The sequence below is a fragment of the Podarcis cretensis genome (genome assembly GCF_951804945.1).
Source record: "Podarcis cretensis genome assembly, chromosome: 7".
In the NCBI taxonomy this organism is placed as follows: domain Eukaryota; kingdom Metazoa; phylum Chordata; class Lepidosauria; order Squamata; family Lacertidae; genus Podarcis; species Podarcis cretensis.
Window position 1 is genome coordinate 52,110,926 of NC_137176.1, and position 19,565 is coordinate 52,130,490.

Here is a 19,565-nt window from a genome sequence, read left to right on the forward strand (position 1 = left end):
ATGCTAAAAGTCATTTAACACTAATGAGACACAAAACAACTATATTGTCTTAGAAGTAGACAACCTGTTCTGTATTGTGGCTATATCAGAAAAATACACAAGAAGGCTGAGGACTGTTGCTACTTAGTGGCAGGTTTTGTTGGCACCTGTCTGTCTTGAGAGACAGTGGAATAGTGCACCTTTGGGAGTGAAATCAAACTGTGCCCATCATTTAATTCTGTTGTTCTTAATAAAGTACGTTGTGCAAAGAAATACTTAAAAGGCAGGGCCTCATTTTTTATTTTAAGCTTAGCAGCCATTCCATTAGACCAGGGGTCGGCAATGTTTTCGTGGCTTGGGCCGGTTCACGGTCACGCAGACGCCGCAGTGGGCCGGAGTGCGCGCGCATGCACACATGCGCAAACACAATTTCCGGCACTCCTTCCAGCACGGAGGAGGCGTGTGCAGCTTCCCATTGGCTGCAGAAGCCAATGGGAAGCCAGCCAGCGTCGCGGAATACAGTCCCAGCTCTGTTCCACGCCAGTTTAGTGTGGCGCACGGGAGCCAACCGAGGGGGCAGCGGGGGTCCATGGGCCGGTTGAATGACCCCCATAGGCCGCTTGTGGCCCATAGGCCTTAGGTTGCTGACCCCTGCATTAGGCTGTAAGAGAGGAGAGATGCAGGGCTACCATCAGCAAGAAGCCAGGCTCCTCTCTCTATGAACTGCTACCTGATGGCAGCTTTTACATCTGACTGCAGCTGAGGACGGAACAGATGGAGTGAGGGCCACTCCATCAACATAGTCAAGAGATCAGCAACTTCTGACACCTCCTCTCCTTAAGCTTTTTCATCGCATCTGGTCTTTAGAAGAACTTGCAATTAAGAACTTGTTCCTGCGTTTGCTTGTTTCCTTCTCCCTCCTAATACGTTTTTCTTTATAAGGGCAGGAACTATCTTTTTAAGGGTAAGCTAAAGGGCATGAACTATCTGTGTTTAGTGATTTACAGACCAGCCTAGGAGCCATTTTTGGCTTGAAGAGCAGAGTAATTTTTATTTTTTAACAAATATATATATATGGAGCTGTAGCAAATTTGACAGCTGAAGAGGCTAACCACTTTGAAAAGTGAACTTTGATTTGGTTCTTCAAGCATGGTAGCTGTTGCAGTAAAAGCCTTTTCTAAGTTTGACTGCACATTTCATTGCTTGCGCATGCATTTAGCTTCTTTTTATTGTGGGGTTTAACATATGTTAAAAGAAAGCTGTATTAGATAGCTGACCAATATATATCCACAGTGGCTGATAAGAGAAGTGGAATGTAGAAAAAAGTAGTGTCCTGCTGTGATACATTAAAGCAAATTATTATAAAAGTATCTTTACTGGAAATCTAGCAGCAATTCATCTGCTGTCTTGCTGCCATTTGAGGTTTTATTTGTTTTGTTTCCCTATTAATATTTCTTAAAATATAGCGGCTCACAGGATTTTTTGGGATATCTGTACTTTTCTTGCTTCTGTGTTGTTGCTCAAGGCAAACATGCAAGAGACAGATGAGCTCAGAGATCAATGAGATGAGATTGGATCATCTTAACTTTTGGAGTCTTGTTAAATCCCTTTAGAAACTCTATAACATACAGTCACATAGACCATAAGATCAGTGATGAAAGAGAAGCGATTACTTTTCTGATGTAGGTAAATCCCAGGTTCTGGCTTTATTTTCGTCCCAGAATGAGTTATCTGGTATAGGATTTATATATTTCCCCTTGAAGTGCAAATAGCAGCTGGGAGAGTGTCATGGGGGCGGGGAGCAAAAAGAAAGTGTGTAACCCTGCTTCCACCAGTGCTTCAGCTTCAACTGTAGTTGGGAGCCCAGGCAACTCAATTAAACTTAAACAAAAACCTACTGGAGGTCCAACCATGCATTTCCAGATGTCACATGTAGTTGCTTCCACAAATACGTTTGGTTAACAGACCTGTTTGCAGAGGAAGGAGACTGGTATTGATGGGGTTCAGACCTCAGTGTTAATTAGTTTGTTGCCTTGTGTTTCTTAGTATGCTGCTGTATCTGAACTATCAGCTGGTGGCAATGCCTACAAACACTTCCCACCCCTGAAGGAAAGTTTTGCTTCTGCACATCACCCTAGAATGTTCAGTTCACCATGAGTTCATGAGACATTGCATTCTGACCTGTTCTTAGTGCTTGGTTGACCCCCTTTACTTTATTCTTTCCCTCACATCTGGATATAGCAACCATCTAGTTGCTACTAGTCTTCAATGATTTGATTCTTGAAATGTCTGTGGGCAAAGCCTTGAGCATGATTGGAAGATTCAGCTGTCCCATACCTGACATCATGTGTAGGGCATATAGAGATGCAGCTGGACCACCTGTGTGATTCAGTTTCTCATGGGGAACCTGATCACACAGCTGCTGTAAGTCCTACTGAAATGAACTTTGCAAGCCCTGTGCTCAGAGCTTGAGTTGAGATGAGCACATGGCTTCCAAATTGCTTCAGGAAGGCCTTTGACAGGTGGGTTGTCCTACCCACCCATCAAAGTTAACCTGTGGGGTGGGGACAGATAGGAATCTGGACTTCTGGGCCAAAATTCTTCCACACTTCCAAGTTATCCCTTCTTTCTCATTCCCATTAATCACTAGCCATTGAGATTTAAGTTCAAAAGGCTTTTAGGCTGCATACTTCTTGCTGAAATATACCAATGGAGGTGCTAAGGCACATTCCTAGAGCCAAACTAGATGTTACACGCAAATATATGTAACAGAGTCCTAATTTATTTATATTAATAAGCAACCTGGGGGAGGAAGGGGCACTTAACCCTTAACTTTCTGGGGGTTTCCATGTTCATAATTTCGCTAGCTACTTGCCTGTCTGTAAGTTGCAGTTGGGGATGTTGGGAAGCTAGAAAACAGCCAATAGTTAAAGGATTAAAATCTTCCATCTTCCCCACTTATTCAGCACTTGCCTGTTTAAGCTTTTGAGCCTCCTGAGATTGTTTTTCTTCACAGGGAAATTTAAAGTTGAGTCTTCATTGTGCTCCTAGTTCCAACTTTAAATTGTGCATATTCATTGTTTGAAACTAATAAGGTGACTAGGCAATCTCCCTGCATCATGGCTATTCCTCCTGCTGTAAAGATTCTGTCCCACTCATCTATGGTTCAACGATACAGTATCAGTCCACATTGGGCTGGCACTCTTAGCAGTAACGTTTGTGTGAACAGTTTTTTGTGGCATTTTTCATCCTCCTAAGTGTTTCAGCTTTACTTCTTTGGCACTGTATTTGATGGTTTTCTTGTTGACAATTGTAATGAATGCTAGAAATTGTTGTTTTAGACCCACAGGGGAATGGCAAGTGGCCAGTGTTCTCTTTGTGTCCTCCTATCACCTCATATTTTATGGTGTTGGAAACAAAGCACAGAAATAAAAGCTTCTATTTTTCTTTTTAACATAGGAGTTCTTAGGAAAAGCAGAGAGAAGAAAGTAAGAGCATGTCAGTTAAAAAAAGAAGTTTGACTACGTTTTAGTTCCAAGCAGGATTAAGTGTTCATTGTTGTTCGCCTACATATTCCTATCCAAAGTGTTGCTTCGGTAAAAGTAAACATTTTCAAATATAAGATTTTATGATTAGGCATAAAGTAGCACTTACAGGAGTTTGTACAGTGTGTGTAAAGTTAACAACTCCCCTCTCTTTGGCTTGAGTCATTGGTTTTTATGTTCAAAAGCTTCCCTTGCCAGATGCCTTCTGGCTGAGTTGGGTACACCTGTGCTCAAGTATGTGGAACTGTCTTCAACAGAAAACAAGAACAATGGAAGAATGACGTTACGTAATTGACGTGCTTTGCAGACTTAACAGCATTATACTTGTGGAAACAACCCATCCTAAGTGTTCAGTATGGAAAAGTTCCCCAAAGAAACCCTTCTAGATCTTTGAAAATCTGCAGGGAAGCAGACTTGACAGCTTGGAAAGGCAACAACTTTCAAAAGGAGTATGGCTTTAAATAGCACTGTGGGCTTCTTTTAACAACAGTCAACATTATGATCATGCATTGGGGACAGTCAGACCAGTTGATTTCTAGTCTGTGCCAGTTTTGCAAATGTTTATTCGTAAGTTGGTTTCAATATGAAAATTTAAACACATAAGTATTATTTTATTACAAAATCTGTATTTAAATACAGATTTAATCTCAATTGTACATTTAAATATGTGGTTTATTTTAATGTTCATATTTCTAAACTAGTTTTATCCTAAAATACACATGTTACTGATGTTAACTATTTTTTTGAAATGAATCCTATATCACAAAAATTCAAAGAAGGGCTTGCGAAGTTCATTTCAGTAGGACTTCACTTAACTAGTTCACTTAAAAATGCAGACCAAACAAAATTCTTCTCCATCCCTAACTTGCATGTCTTGCCCACTGCATAATATTTTAAAACACATTTATTGTGAATGTTTATTAACAGTTGTTATCCTATGAAGTAAGAATGACTAAGAAAATGTAACTTCTCTGGTTGTGAACGTCTTACCTGGTTAGGGATTAGAACAGAGTCTCCCATTTTCAGTGGCACTACACTATCCATTGCATGATTTTGTCCCCCATGTTGATATTCCATGTATTGGTGTGTTTGTGTAATCAGTATAAACACAGTATGTAGAGCCCTGTTTGTACATCCAGTTGTCACACCATAATTCTTCTTTTGTTTGAGGTTTAGAGTTTAGAGCCAAGAGGTTAGAATTTTGAATCATTGGCTGTGGATTTCATATTATAGGTGGCATGTGTAAACATTTGTGTTTGTTAATATGTCTGACTCAAGGTTAATTAGATGGATTAGAAACAAAGGATTTATGCAATAGATCTGGAGGAGATAAACTCCAATTGTTTAAAAGGCAGATATGTTTTCATGATTGAAAAAAATCCACTTCAATTTCAACATAATTGACAGTGTGTTGACAACTTGAACAGGTAAACTAGTACGACTCCAGTTTCAAACCAAAAGGTTTTGCGTAGACGTGTATTCATATGGTTACGGAACTCAGATCTGTAGTATGGCAAAAGAGTTTACATAATGATATTGCTTGCATAGCTCTGGTTATTCAGACTCCAGGCACCATACAGAAGAAATGTTTGCTGTTTTCTTTTTATGTACGTAGAGAAAGTGGGGATTAAAGAGATCAAGTCACTTGCACAAGAGCAGGCAGCAAACTAATGGCACAGCCAAACCTAAAACTCCACCTTCATGAGTCCAAGGTGCAGGCCTGTAATGACCCAGTCTTAACATGTGGAAGGCTCAGGGTGTCTTTAGAGGGCAAGATAGACTGACCCTCCAAAGTGCCTGCCAAGCCTGGAAGCCAAGAAGTTGTCACTACCATATCATCAGATTGAGTCATTGCAGACTGAAGAACAGTTCAGATCCTCTATAGATATCAGTTGATTTTTAAAATATCTAGCTACTGCAACAGGGATACCCAACATTGCCTCAAACCAGCCCTGGATCTTTCTCTCTGTCCTGATCTCCAGGCACAGCAAGCCAACCGAATCCAGATCTCACTCATGTGGCAGTGTCACAAGGACCAGTATTAATCTCCTCAACGGGGCCAAAGCACTTCTCTGGTTACAAGCTTTAGCTGCACATTAAGTATAATTGTGTGGGTGAGAGAAGAAAATTGGGGTCATCACTTGCCAGTGGGTGGAGCACAGTCATGTAACAGAACTTGTAGTACTATAAGTTCAGCAAGTATGAAACAGCAGTTTCTTATGAAATATTCTCTGTTTTTATTCGCTTCCAAATCTTAGTTGCGATTTATGCACTGCATCCTGCACTTAGCTGTTTGTTGCCAAATCCTTGGTAGATAGATAGATAGATATATTTGACAGTTGCTTAACCTGTGGACCTGATTTTTTTATGCCTCTACCATTTCATTAGTGTGTTAACAATAACAGCTTCTCATAGGAAACAGTCTAGAAATACAGGACCTCACTGCTGCAGTAATTTGGCAATAGTGTTCCCCACCCCAGGTCAAAAATAGAAACAAAGACAAATGTTCACTTCCTGCATTAGGAGGGAAGAAATGAACTTTCCAGTGCTATCACCATATTAGAGATAGATGACAGGAATCTGAAAGAAATTGTGTGAATAGTGTGATGAGGGGGAAGGTCCAAGACTAAGAGAGGGTGTGGACAATGCTGTATGGTACTCTAGTTTTGCTATTATATTACATCTTATAGATAGCAAAGTAACTTAAGACAGCCCTGTAAAGTGCTGGTTATGACCTATAAAGCCCTAAATGGCTCAGCTCCATCTGAAAGACCGTATTCCTTTATACAAACCTACCTGGGTTTTGAAATCTTCAGGAAAGGTCCTTCTCTTGGTCCTGCCACCCTCACAGGCACGATTGGTGGGGACACAGGAAAGGGCCTTCTCAGTGGCTGCTCCCAGAGCTACCTCCCTAGAGACACTAGACTGGCTCCATCCTTTTTGTCCTTCCACCAGCAGGTGAAGGCCTTGTTCCAACAGACTTTGGGGAATTGAATGCTCTTAATAAAAGAGCTGTTGCCATGCTATTTTTATTGTAATTATTTCTATATTTTAAAAGGCTATTATACCCATATAACGTTTTAATTCTATTAATTAAGAAGACATCTGAAGGCAGCCCTGTTTAGGGAAGCTTTTAATGTTTGATGTATTACTGTATTTTAATACTTGGTTGGAAGCCACCCAGAGTCGCTGGGGAAGCCCAGCCAGATGGGTGGGGTATTATTATCTTTTTTTTTTTTTATAATAATTTTTATTAATTTTCCACACAAATAATAAAGAACAATATAAAACAGTATAACTTCAAGCTCATCGGTTCATGCCCTTTTTTCTTTGACTTCCCCATACCTCCCCAACCCTGCATCCTTATTTAATAATTCTTTAGCAACCCTTAGGTCCATTGTCTTAATTCCCTTTCATCAGAAATTTCTTAAGTTTTTTATTTACTGCTGCAATTCTTTACTTCTTACCCCCTGACATCTTAACATTCCTCAATTTTACAATTATTTTTAAGATATATTTTGAATTTCTTCCAGTCCTCTTCCATTGTCTCTTTCCCCTGGTCCCGGATTCTGCCCGTCATCTCGGCCAGTCCCATAAAGTCGATCACCTTTGTTTGCCATTCTTCCAGAGTAGGTAGTTCTTGCGTCTTCCAATACTTTGCCAGTAGAATTCTTGCTGCTGTAGTGGCATACATAAAGAAAATCCTATCCTTCCTTGGCACCATTTGGCCCACCATGCCCAAGAGGAAAGCCTCTGGTTTCTTAGGAAAAGTCCACTTAAGGACCTTCTTAATTTCATTATAGATCATTTCCCAGAAAGCTTTAACCTTTGGGCAGGTCCACCAAAGGTGGTAGAAAGTGCCTTCAGTCTCATTACATTTCCAACACTTATTATTAGGCAAATGATATATTTTTGCAAGCTTGACTGGGGTCATGTACCATCGGTAGATCATTTTCATAATATTTTCTTTTAAGGCATTACATGCAGTAAATTTAATACCGGTGGTCCATAACTGTTCCCAGTCAGCAAACATAATATCATGACCGATATCTTGTGCCCATTTAATCATAGCTGATTTCACCATTTCATCCTGTGTATTCCATTTTAACAGCAAGTTATACATTTTTGATAAGTTCTTAGTATTGGGTTCCAACAATTCTGTTTCTAGTTTTGACCTCTCTTTCTGGAATCCTATTTTCCTGTCCTGTTTGAATGTCTCATTTATCTGATGGTAATGCAACCAGTCTCGAACCTTAGGCTTTAGTTTCTCATAACTCTGAAGTTTCACCCTTTCGCCATCGTATTCTAAAATCTCATGATATTTTGGCCATTTAGAATCCATATTAAGTTTTTTTACTTCCCTAGCTTCCATTGGTGACACCCACCTAGGGGTTTTACTTTCCAACAAATCTTTGTATCTAATCCAAACGTTATACAATGCTTTCCTTACAATATGGTTTTTAAAGCTTTTGTACACCTTTACCTTGTCGTACCATAAGTATGCATGCCGGGTGGGGTATTATTATCAATAATAATAAGGGTATTTATTAATAATAATAATAATAATAATAATAATAATAATAATAATAATAATAATGTCCCCCCTAATTATTTTCTCTATATTTTAGTGATTCTTGTTTCTTCTGTCTGGGGAAAAGGCAGGGTATAAATAAAAGTATTATAATAATATTCCCATAATGCAGATTAAGGAGAGAAGCTAAGAGAGTCTGACTTATGGCAACCCTAGGAGCATAGGAAGCTACTTTATAGTGGGTCAGAGTCTGTCTAACCCAGTAAAGTCTGCTTTGACGAGCAGTGGCTTTCTAGGGTCTTCGGGTCTTTCTCATCAGCTGCTGGAGATGCAAGAGGTTGAACCTGTCCATCTGTATTCACAGCTTGTGTCCTATCTCTGTGCTATGATCCCTTGCCATGTGGTGTTCTTGTACCACTTCAACACTCTAAAATGGAAATTGTGATTAAAATAAATTGAGTGTCACTGCAAGGCAGACTTGGGGGGAATTGTGGCTTTTCAGATAGTACAGGACTCCAACTCCCATCAGCTCTATCCATCAGAGCCACTGTTCAGGGGATGATGGAAGTTGTAGTCCAGAAGCATCTGGAGAAACTCAAGTTTTTGACCCCTGTTCTATATTCCCCATTCCCAAATCCTTGTGCCCTGGACATAAATTTGTGTATGCTAATATCTATAGATATTCAGATGCCAGGTGGCTGGAGTCTAACTGGTACTGTATTTTGCCTTGTGCCCAACTACTCTATAAGCAAAGTAGTAAAATAATAAGTTTTGTGTTTTTTAAAAAAAGAAGCACAGGGGTGGGGGAAAGAGAAACTTGAGGACCTTTGTCGACTTCTAACAATGCTCATGCACTCAACTGATGAGAAAAGATGTAATTTTCAATTGCTTGAATTAGTAACATATCTTTACATATGTATTTGAAACATCTTGCTGAAAGCTTTAAGGTGGTTCAAACTTTCAGGTGGTATGATTAGGAAGGCCTTCAGTCCCAAGTACCTTTGTGCAGGGCATAGAACTAGAGTTGCAGTAGTCGGTCTAACTTTGATCATTCAGAGTTTGCTATCTAACCCATTGTAAATCAAACCAGGACTCAGATAGCATATCTGTATTCAGGAAGTGAATGATGTATGTACTGGTACAATTAAGACGTCACAAATTGTATCACTTTATTCCAGTTTCTCTTTGATATCTACCCACTTACTCAGTGTGCTAGAACAAGAGTCACGTGATTTCTTCTTTAAACAAGGATCAGCATCTGAGGCACAAGGAGATCCAGCAGCCTGTGTACCTCTTAGTGCAGTTTGGGTAACTTGTGGCCCTCCAGATGACATTGGACTTTGACTCACATTAGTCCTAGTTATCATGGCCAATAGCCGGGGATGACAGGAGTTGTTAGTCCTACAACATCTGGAAGGTCACAGGTTCCCTACTCCTGTCTTAATATAATGAATTACTGAAAAAAAGACCTTGAACTTTGTGTGCATTTAAAGCAAGAATAACTGGCAGTGTTTTTTGATTGAGTTAAGTTTGCTGACTTCAGCCTGAGTTCAGGAACATGTTGGAAAATGCTTAGTTGTTTAAGTTTGGTTCAGGGGCATTACTGGGGGGAAATTATATTCTTGCTTTCTTGGGGAAATATTTTGGCCCCTTAGTATAATTTATTTTATGAGTCTGAACTTTCTAAGAAAGCATAGCAGTCTTATTTTAAAACAATTTGAAATTGTCAAAGCAATTAGTATCTGCTTTTTTCTGAACGTATTTTTGAGATGTTACACTTTGACTAAAGGGCTGTACATTGGAGTTGGCATCTCTAAATTACTGTACCGAGTGGACTTTAAAAAGTTGCATCTAATAATTCCACTGTCCTGTAGTCAGGAGCGGATCTGCCATGAAACTAATGAAGCTTAAGCTTCAGGGTCCCCAGAAAAGAATTTAGTCCACATTGTTTAAGAATTTTGGGTCTAGTAGATCTAATTTGATTTGCACGACTCAATTTTTTTATTATTTTTGTGTGTTTATATATTTCAACATTCCCAAAGGTTGAGAGCCAGTAGCACAGATGTAAAGGTGTGGTGATCTGGAACAACTCCATTGAAGAAGCTAACAGTGGCTACTTAGACCTTGTTTCTGGTTGTGAAAGGACCCCCATAACAGTTCAAGCTTAATTCAAAAATGAAGACCTACATTCAAAAATGTAGGTCTGCGACACTCTGCAGTAGTACATTTCTGGTTTTCTGATTATCTGTAGATTCTCTCTCCACCACCACCCTGCCGCCCTAATTTTCATGGAGTGCCTAATTTTCATGAAGTGATATCCTTTCTTTCTCTACTTCAGTACTGTATTTGAAAACAAATGAGAGCAAAAAGACCATAAAAGTAATACAAGCTTGTCATATGAATGTCATGTAAGACCTAATTGAAATGGCAGCTGCATGCACTACACTTAAGTATTACTGGAACATAACTCCTTTGATGTGGTGCTTTAAACCCCTTCTTGGCTGTACTTTCTAGCTGCTCAGAAACCCTGGTACGTTATACTTAAGCATCTTTTCTGATACTTAAATATTTCAAGTGTCAAGTGTTTTTTCTCTAGCTACGCAGCTTTTAATCTATGTCCAAATTCATAGATTTGCTGCACACTGAAGCTATTGCCTGTTGTTGTTTGCACATTTAAGCAACAAATTTGTAGCTCACTATTAACATATACATTGCTAAAATTTATGTGGCATGTCCTTACTCATTTTAAGCAATACTTTTTTTAGGCAAATCTTTATTCTGTTTTGTAAACCTCTAGGGTGACTGAGGATAACTTAAGTTCCCCAAAACCTTTAGGTAACCCACTTTTTGTCAAGTGCAGTATTATTTGCTGTTTGCCTGCAGAGCAATATCTTTCAGATAGGAGCATAGGAAGCTTCCCTATAGGAGACCAGACTATTAGCCTATGTAACCCAAGCATCTCTGGTAGAGATCCTTCTTGCCATCTGCTACCTGACCATGTGCTACCAGTGAGCTATGGTTCATATAGACTCAGATATAATTTCAGTTTGCCTTGTGTATTTATTTAATGTTGCACAGTACTGAAATATTAGTTAAAGTTGTCTTGGTAAATATTAATAGATTGTTTTTACAGATACAGTTAAATAAGATGGAAGGTTTTTTTGTATTGAATACCTATACCAGAGGTGGGGAAGTTATGGACCTCCATTTGAGGGACTCCAACTCCCATCAGCTCGGGCCAGCAGAGCCAATGGTCAGGGATAGTGGGAGTTGTAACATCTATCCTACACAACCATGAAAAAAGTACAACTAAGCTCATTATCTAAAGACCTACTTGCACACATAGATGTCTGTAGAAGAAGTAGGGCTGTGTCCTCGTGTGTGTATTCTCTATCCCATGGAGTACTTATCTTAGCTGCTTTATTGCTTAATTTCCAGGTGTTAAATCTGGCATACTAGCTGTGAAGATCGAAGAAATGCACGAAGAATGCACTCTCTGCGTAACTGTCTGCCATCAGTTGGGACAAATTTGTGCTGGCAGTTCTTCCATCCAAAAAATTGCCGTCGTTGAGCCTAGGCTTAAAGTTCTTTTTGCAAAAGAAACAGCAGCTCACCTCAAGCTAGCTCTGCAGGATGTCTTATATATCCATCCTCCTTGGTAAGAATTTTTATTTTTAATTATTTATTAAAATATTCACAATCTGTTCTTGGCATGCTCGTGTATCTCCATAAATGTATTTATTTCACCTTATTGGGCCAGGCTGCATTTCAAGGTGTGTGTAATGATATAACTGTGAAAAATATTTTAAATTCAGATGTGTGAAGCATAATGAAATGAGACACTATAATGGTCTTTCAAGTGATGAACAAGAAGTTTTGGTTCTTTCCTAACGGACATCAATCCTTTACCTGTCTGATGGAGAATGCATTGTACCTTACTGAGTTCTCCAGCTACTATTGTGGAGGGAGAGCACCAAGCAAGAACAAATCAAATAAATGCTGCTATACTTCTGGAAGTTGTATATCTTTAGTTTCTCTATTTATCACATTGATAAACACAAGCTCCCTGGATCAATCATTCATCAGTCAGACCAGGACCAACAAGGGATATTGTTCCTGCAGAACCCTTTGATAGAATGTATGCATTTAAAAAGTTATAGATATTCAAGCAGACAATGTGGACCAAACCCCCCCCCCCAAAAAAAAACAAATCCCTACCATCAAAAAGAGAGTTAGTTGTCTTTTAAATTCTTCCTTTGAAGTTTTTGCAAAAGCAGAAAGAGTAGAGCTCTGATAAGGAAAAGAAGCTCAGCCACCCCACAATAAAATTTAACAAAATTCAAAGTCACTGACTGCAAGAACACTGCTGGAAGAAAGATTTAATTATACAATCTGTTGATGATTACTCCTTCAAAGACTTTAGAGTTGGAGATTATAAGCTATCCAGAGAGAGAGAGAGAGAGAGAGAGAGAGAGAGAGAGATGTAGCAACCTTGGCTAGCTTGTATCCAATATAATAACTCCCAATACAGTATATTTTGAGATTCTGCAGCCTACATCTTAAAACAATCAGTTTCTTAAAGAAAGGCATTGTCATCGGCTAGTGTCTTAAACAACTTAAACTTTTCTTATTCTTCTATATTATTGTACTAAGTGTTTGATAATAAAATCTTCATAAATGTAATGCTTTTAATGTGGACTTAGGCTCTTCAGAATGACTTTCGTCCTCTTTTAAACTATTCCCTAGGCAATGATGAGGATGCTAATTTGTATCTCTATTTTTTTTTAATGGATAACTTTTGTTTGTCATTTTTTGAGCTTTTCTCACACACTTTCAGTGTGGATTTCGAATGCCAGTGGTGTTACTGTGGCTTGACTTGGGGTTTTTTTGTTTGTTTTTTGGCATTATGATATCTTGTGCCATGTGGAGCTGCAGAATTGATGTGGCAAGATGGGGAAGGAGTGTCAAGGTACACATAATACAATGTGAAGCTTTAGGAATAGTGGAGTGTGGGATGATGGTGCTAAGTGAGTAAATTAATCTGCCTTAAACAGTGGTTCTGCAGTCATGTGCATCCAGTGCACATAAGAAATGTGGAATAATGCAAATCTTACAGATCTGAAGTATCCATCAGTGTACTTCCAATTTAAGACCTAGCTTCAACCTAAATAGAACAAAATGTCAGCCACAATCACCTAATACACTGAGCCTTCAAAAGCAAGAGAGGCCATATTGATCTGTTGGCTCATTATTATGACAATGCATCAATATCTGTTTTGGCAATACTTATCCTCTGTGGGTGTTAAACATTTAAGAGAATGGGTGTGATTAAGAAGTAAAGTGGTTATGTAATCTGCTTACAGCAAAATAGGTAAGTTCAGAGGTGAATGCACCAGCAAACAAATATTTGCTAATACTTCATGTTTGCTTTTTTAGTATATGGCAGAATCATACAATTAGTAAATATATTTGAAATATAGTAGTAGCAACTTCAATATATATACTTTTGCCCATTATTTATATGCAAAATTATTATACTTTTAAAAATCTAATTGTTGTCAAAGGATAGTGTGATGGGATAATGAGCTGCTTGTGCGTAAAAGCTTGATCCCTCAGAGCTTACTCAGTGTAGTAAAGCTCTGCCTTGAGCGGAGCCCTTTGGCATGGCTCCGTCAGTCGCTGGTAGAATCTGACAGTGGGCGTCTGCGGAAACGTTTCCAACATAAAAGCTGTTTGACGGAAATGCGTCTCCTGGATTCTCTGCGTGACAGTTTCCGGCGAGGGGTGGGGGTCCTTAAAGGGGGTCCTGCTACCTCCTCACTGTTCTCACTGGAAGTATCCCAGAGCCTCCCCTCCGACTCCCTTTCCCTTGGAGCTCCTGCTCTCCCCCTACTGGTTCCCTCTTCTGCTAAAGTGTCTCTCCTATTCTCCTGGAGCCTTCCCACCACCTGTTCTTCCGATGGCAGTTCCCTGACAGATAGGTTTGTAAAAGTCAACTTTTGCCTTGAAGGGAGGAATATTTATTTTATTTTCTCTTCCTCTGACAAAGGTGTGAACTGAGTCATGCATTGTGAACATACCTGTTCTAAAATGAGTCGTCATGTCTAAGATTTTTATTAAAAAATGGGGAGGGGGGGAGAGATTGAAAATATTCTAGTGATCCATAAAGAAGAATATTCTAGACTTGGAAATCTCTAATTCATATGAAAGAGGAAATTCCAAAGATACTACAGTGACAGAAATTGCTATTGGGCTTTTGTCTACTGACGTCAATAAGGGACAGCAGACAGTTTTGTTAAAGTCAGTAAAAATGTATAGTAGGAATTAACTCTGGGCTAGATGCAGAACTTTAAATTATATATGACTCTTTTTAAGAGTATTCCCATGTGTGTTTAATCCCATTATAAATTCCACATTTTGTTTAAAGATGAAGTGGTAAAACTGAAATCTGGCCCTGTTAGAAGATAATAATTTTGCTTTTGACAGTTTTGGATAGAAAGCACACTAAAATATTTTCAAATGGCTTAGCCAAGTTAATGGCCCCCTGCCAGCAATGAATGACTGTCTGCTACCTGAAACAGTTATTCATTGGGGGGGGGGTCATGTCTAATTTTCAGTCTTAATGTAACTACTAAAAACAAATCTTATCACAAAAAGATTTTAAGGATTAATCGACAGTGTTGCAGAGATAGGTGCGAATTTTTAGTAACAAGAATACAAATCTAAAAATGAATGAACTGCAGCTAAAATATTATATTCATTTTCCACATGGTCTAGTCCTTCCCCTGTCCCTCCCCTAATATTCTTAAGAGGGTCTCTTCTCCAGTCTTCAGAGAGTAGCTGGAAGTGGGGAGGCAGAAAAAGGTCCTCCTTTCCTTCCACTCTGCAGTTTTAATTGCACCTAGACATTCCATTATTGAGCCCATAACCTAGGTTTCATATCTCCATTTCCAAAACTGATAGTGATTATTCTGGGTGGTCTGCAAGGAAACAGACGAAGGTCAGAGCAGTCTTCAAGAGGTAGACCGTGTCAGACTTGGCAGTGGGCCCTCCTGAAGCCCTGGGACAATATTCTCCTGTAACACCAGGTCTGATGGGATGTTGCAACAGGGAAAAGATATTGTTCAGGTGTATCCTTAGAATGAGTGAACTGATGGCTTTGGTCAGGTTCAGGTGCCAGCTGATCAGCATGTTTTGTGTTACAAAAGAATACTCGCCCACCATAGTCTGATTTCCAGTGTCCTTGATGTATTTTGCCTTTTCTTAAATCAAACTTGTATTACTTTGAAATATTTGCCTTAAGCATCTTTCACCAGTTCAGTTTCTTTCTTCCCCCTAGCACTCTGCAGTCCATTCTGTATAGTGATTGGTGATTGGAAGGACTTCGTTTGATCAGGGTTTGACTGAACGTTCTTTTGCTTTATTTCAGTTCCATGATTCTCAGTCCTATTCCATTTTTATTACTTTTTCTGGCGGGCTGGATTTAGAAGGTGATTGGGCTGGATCCGGCCCCTGGGTTTTAGTTTGCCTACCCATGGAGTATTCTATCCCACTCCAGAGTGTCCAAGATAGAGAGTTCAGTATGGGACTGTGCAAATGAAGGGACAGCATTAGTTCTAATTTGATTCTATAAAATAGAGTACTGGCTGCAGATTGGAATGCAAATGGTTTGGGGAACTGCCTCTTCCCCCAGACAATGGGGTCTTCATGGACAAGTGGAAAAGGTAGCCCTCAGTGTTTATCCCAGGTGTACCCTTTTACATTTTCTTTGTAAAATGCTGTCATTCACTCTTCTGAGGGAAAGTGAAATGCTGTACTAGGTGACAGCTTTATTTTAGGGGTAAAACCTGTCTACCACACATGAGGCTGATTGAATCAGATTTCATTGACGGTCCAGTGGGAATACATGCACACTGCCTAAGGAATCACTTCAGAGTAGCATTTTCCTTCCATGCACATCCCAACTGGCATAATATCAGGCACTTTGCTTGTATCCAGGATGAATGTCATGTGGATGTGCTCTCTTTTTTGGTCAGGTATGAAAGATAGGTAGTTTAAGAAAGGGGATCCCATTTGAAGTGCATGGTATTCCAGGCACAGCATGGTTCCAACACAAGTTCTGTTTGCTGTTAATCCTGGAAATGTCATATTTCTGAGCCATTCATACCTTAAGGTTATTTTTTCCATTTCCTATTTTTATGATTCTATATTTTGTAATGAATATTGAGGTAGTGCTGAAGTATTTAATCTCTATTTGATGTTGCCCTCCATACAGGGAAACTCTGAAAACAAGACAAAATATAACAAATGAGCAATTAATAACAAAATAAAGCATTGGGTGCAGAGAGAACACCAAACTGATTCAAGCCACATACTACTTTCTTTAGCTGTTGTGTAAGCTACAACATATGATTAGTTAAAAGGTTTATAGTTTGTTTAACAATGTAATAAATTGTGGTAACAAATCTAACATCAGAATTCTATTATAACATAGTCTTAGAAGTGCACGTGTTTTTGTTTTTGGTTGCAAAAATACCATTTACCAAATAAATTTGATGACAGTTTTTAGTCAAAGTTGACAGTTTCCAATAAAGTGTCATAAATGGAATGGCACACTTTCAGGTGAACTCTTCTAACAGGGCATGCTTGTTTTAAAAGTTCACAACCATTTCATTTGCAAACATCTTTATTCTCATTAATTATGTTTCAGTTCTGTTAGTGTATCAGCATGGCTAGTAATTCTTTATATGTTAGGTTTGGGGTTCCAAGTGCTTACCCATGGTCCGTGTTTCCTTTGCAGCAAGATGTCCTTATGATATATGGTTTGTTTACACATATATACAACCTGATAGAGGGGTTCACAGCATTAACACCCCAATGAGGTATTGATTCTTTCATAGCTACAGCCTTGCATTCCAGCAAAAATCAGGCATGGCTCTGACTCTGCCTTCCCAGCCTGCTGCCTTGCTTCCAGCTTCCAGCTTGCGTACACACACAACTCTACTCTCAACACTGCACTTTGTCTTTCAAACTACCAGCAAGTATACAAATTCATCCTTTCTGTGAACATTATGAGAGCTTGCTGCTAGTCAATAAATTGTAAAATATTTTGCTCACTAACAAAATTATGTCATGGCATGTTGCTAAATTATGTTTTCTCAGTTTAAGTTTATATGTTCCTGGGAATCTCTGAATTTACAGTTTCATGCCAAATGTTCCCTTTAGTGATTTAAAGGGAATCAAATCTCTTACCGAATTTGGGCCAGGGAAACTTGGATGTGACTGCATGACCACAAATCCCTGGAATGGGACTCAGGAGAATCATGGGATTTTGAGGCATCTTTCTGAACAACCTTCTTCCCTGTAGTATACACATGGAAAAATTTGTTATGATAAATTGTTTAGCATAACTCCACATCCCTTTGCAACCCCTCCTTCCTGGATATTAACTTTTTTGGCCTTGTGAAAAGTTGTTGTTCTCAATAACTAAAACTGTTGTAGTAGACAGCACCCAATTTTATATACATATATAAGTGGCAGAGGATATATTTTGCTGAAAATCTGCTCAAATGAAAATTTGTCTCTTTTGGAGTCTAATCTTGCTACATTGTATGAATGTGGCATAAATAAATAATGTGGTGTTTTGTTTTTTGAAAAACAAAGGATGTTAAAAGGTCTGTGTTATTTATTTCAAATCCAGAATACACCCCTAAACCATGTATGGTTTATAATCGAACTGTGTTTATATAAAAAATATAATGTCATAATTAAGATAACCCAGGAAACATCCGGAATCATTTCAAATCATGTTTTAGGTCAGGGTTTCCCAAATTTGAGTCTCAAATTGTTTTTGGACTACAATTCCCATCAACCCTAGCTAGCAGGACCAGTGGTCAGGAATGATGGGAATTGGAGAAGATCCAAGTTTGAGAAACCTTGTTTTATGTTATTTATTTGGGCCTTGCCTGTGTTAAAACCATAGACCCGTCTAATTAAATTTAGGGTTGTGCATATTCCTTGATCATACTGTGGAATCAGTCAATTTTGTTACTTATTCTTTGAACAATTGGTCTATTGAACTCACAGCTACATTGCTTAACAAGTATGGTGAAAGCTTTATATTTCATGGACAAAGTGCTAAACTGTAGTCTGAGAGTGAAGGAGTAATTCAGTGCTTCACATTCCTTCTTTTTTAAGCATTTTATGGGGGGGGATATGGTCTAAGCTCTAGATATACCACTACTCACATTGTGCCTTCTTCCCTTCCCCTCCGTGCTCCCATAGCCAAAATGTTTAAAATAAAATAAAAACCTACCTTTTCAGCACTGTGGAAGTGGTGGATATAACGTTCTGTGGAAATACAGAACTTTGTACCTGACATTTGGTATCTATTACTTTGATGTTCTACTCTGGGGACTGTAGTTTTGCTTAAGGTACTATATGTGAAGAAATAAAACACAAGCATTTCATTGTCTGTACATTAGCAATAAGGTTCACTGCTGATTCTGACTAAAATCAAAAGGGAATGTAAATATGCTGAGCTAGATAACTTCTAGTTTAGAAGTAGTTAATATCCTGAAGGCTGGATAGGATGACGTGAACAACCATGCATGGCATGAACCCAGTTGAGGAATTTCTAGCTGAGTCATGTTTAACCCTCTGTTAGCATAACTAAACCCTTCTTTGTTCCATCTCCCTTCCCCCTCAAATGTATGGAAGAAGTAGAGAAACAATGCACAGTCCTTTTATGCATGTATTTAATTTTCTAAGGGCAACTGCTCAAGGTTCAAGGATCTGATAAAAGTAACAACAAGCAAGGTAGACACAAACACAGTGTGCATTAGTTCAATAGGAAAATAATCAGATTTGTGTTTGTTTTGAGCAGTTCATACCACCATCAATAATCTTAACATGAAGCAGTTTTTAATGTGATTCATTGCAGGCTACAGCTGCTATCACATTCAATTAGTTCTACTAGAGACTGGAATTTCCAGACCGTTCTGAACATTGGGAGATGAAATGCTCTGCTGACGTCAGGAGCTGCTCCTGGGAATGTTTTGCATTCCTCTTCCTGGCAGTGGTCAGGTGGCTTCCAGCAAGAAGGAAGGAACAGCCTCTTCCAAAAAGGAGGGGGGAGGGAACAAGTAGGGAAAAGAACAGTTTATAATAAAAGTATTGTGGAGGAGGCACTTTCAATGCAAGCCAGATTTGAAATTGGAACCAGATGCTTCACATTTGAAAGCTGCATAAATGTTAAATGCATCTATTAGTGACTGCAATGGCTGAAGTATTTGGCTGTCTGCCACACTTTTAATCTCATTGCTCTGTACTGAAAAGAAAAAGAAAAAGGTTGAGAATAACAGGTTTTTTGTTTTGTTTTGTTACTGAGCTTTAGACTAGTATTTTTGGAGAATAATTTGAGGGCAGGAAGTCTCTTTTAGCAGAAAGCTGTGCAATATAAAAGGGCCAATAAGATACATACTTCTTAATTATGTTGTTATTGCTGTAAA

General features: G+C 38.8%; 1 protein-coding gene across 5 annotated transcripts in view; it reads left to right on the forward strand.

The window, feature by feature from the left end:
* SPIDR (scaffold protein involved in DNA repair) overlaps window positions 1-19,565 on the forward strand; it is a 161,409-nt gene that overhangs the window by 63,850 nt on the left and 77,994 nt on the right. For all 5 annotated transcript variants that reach the window (XR_013840415.1, XM_079982659.1, XM_079982660.1 and 2 more), the window contains exon 8: window positions 11,494-11,713. Coding sequence is in view for 4 of the 5 variants with exons in the window: in XM_079982659.1 (XP_079838785.1) it covers window positions 11,494-11,713 (220 nt within the window). In the remaining variant the exon portion in view is untranslated. The remainder of the gene's footprint in view (window positions 1-11,493; window positions 11,714-19,565) is intronic.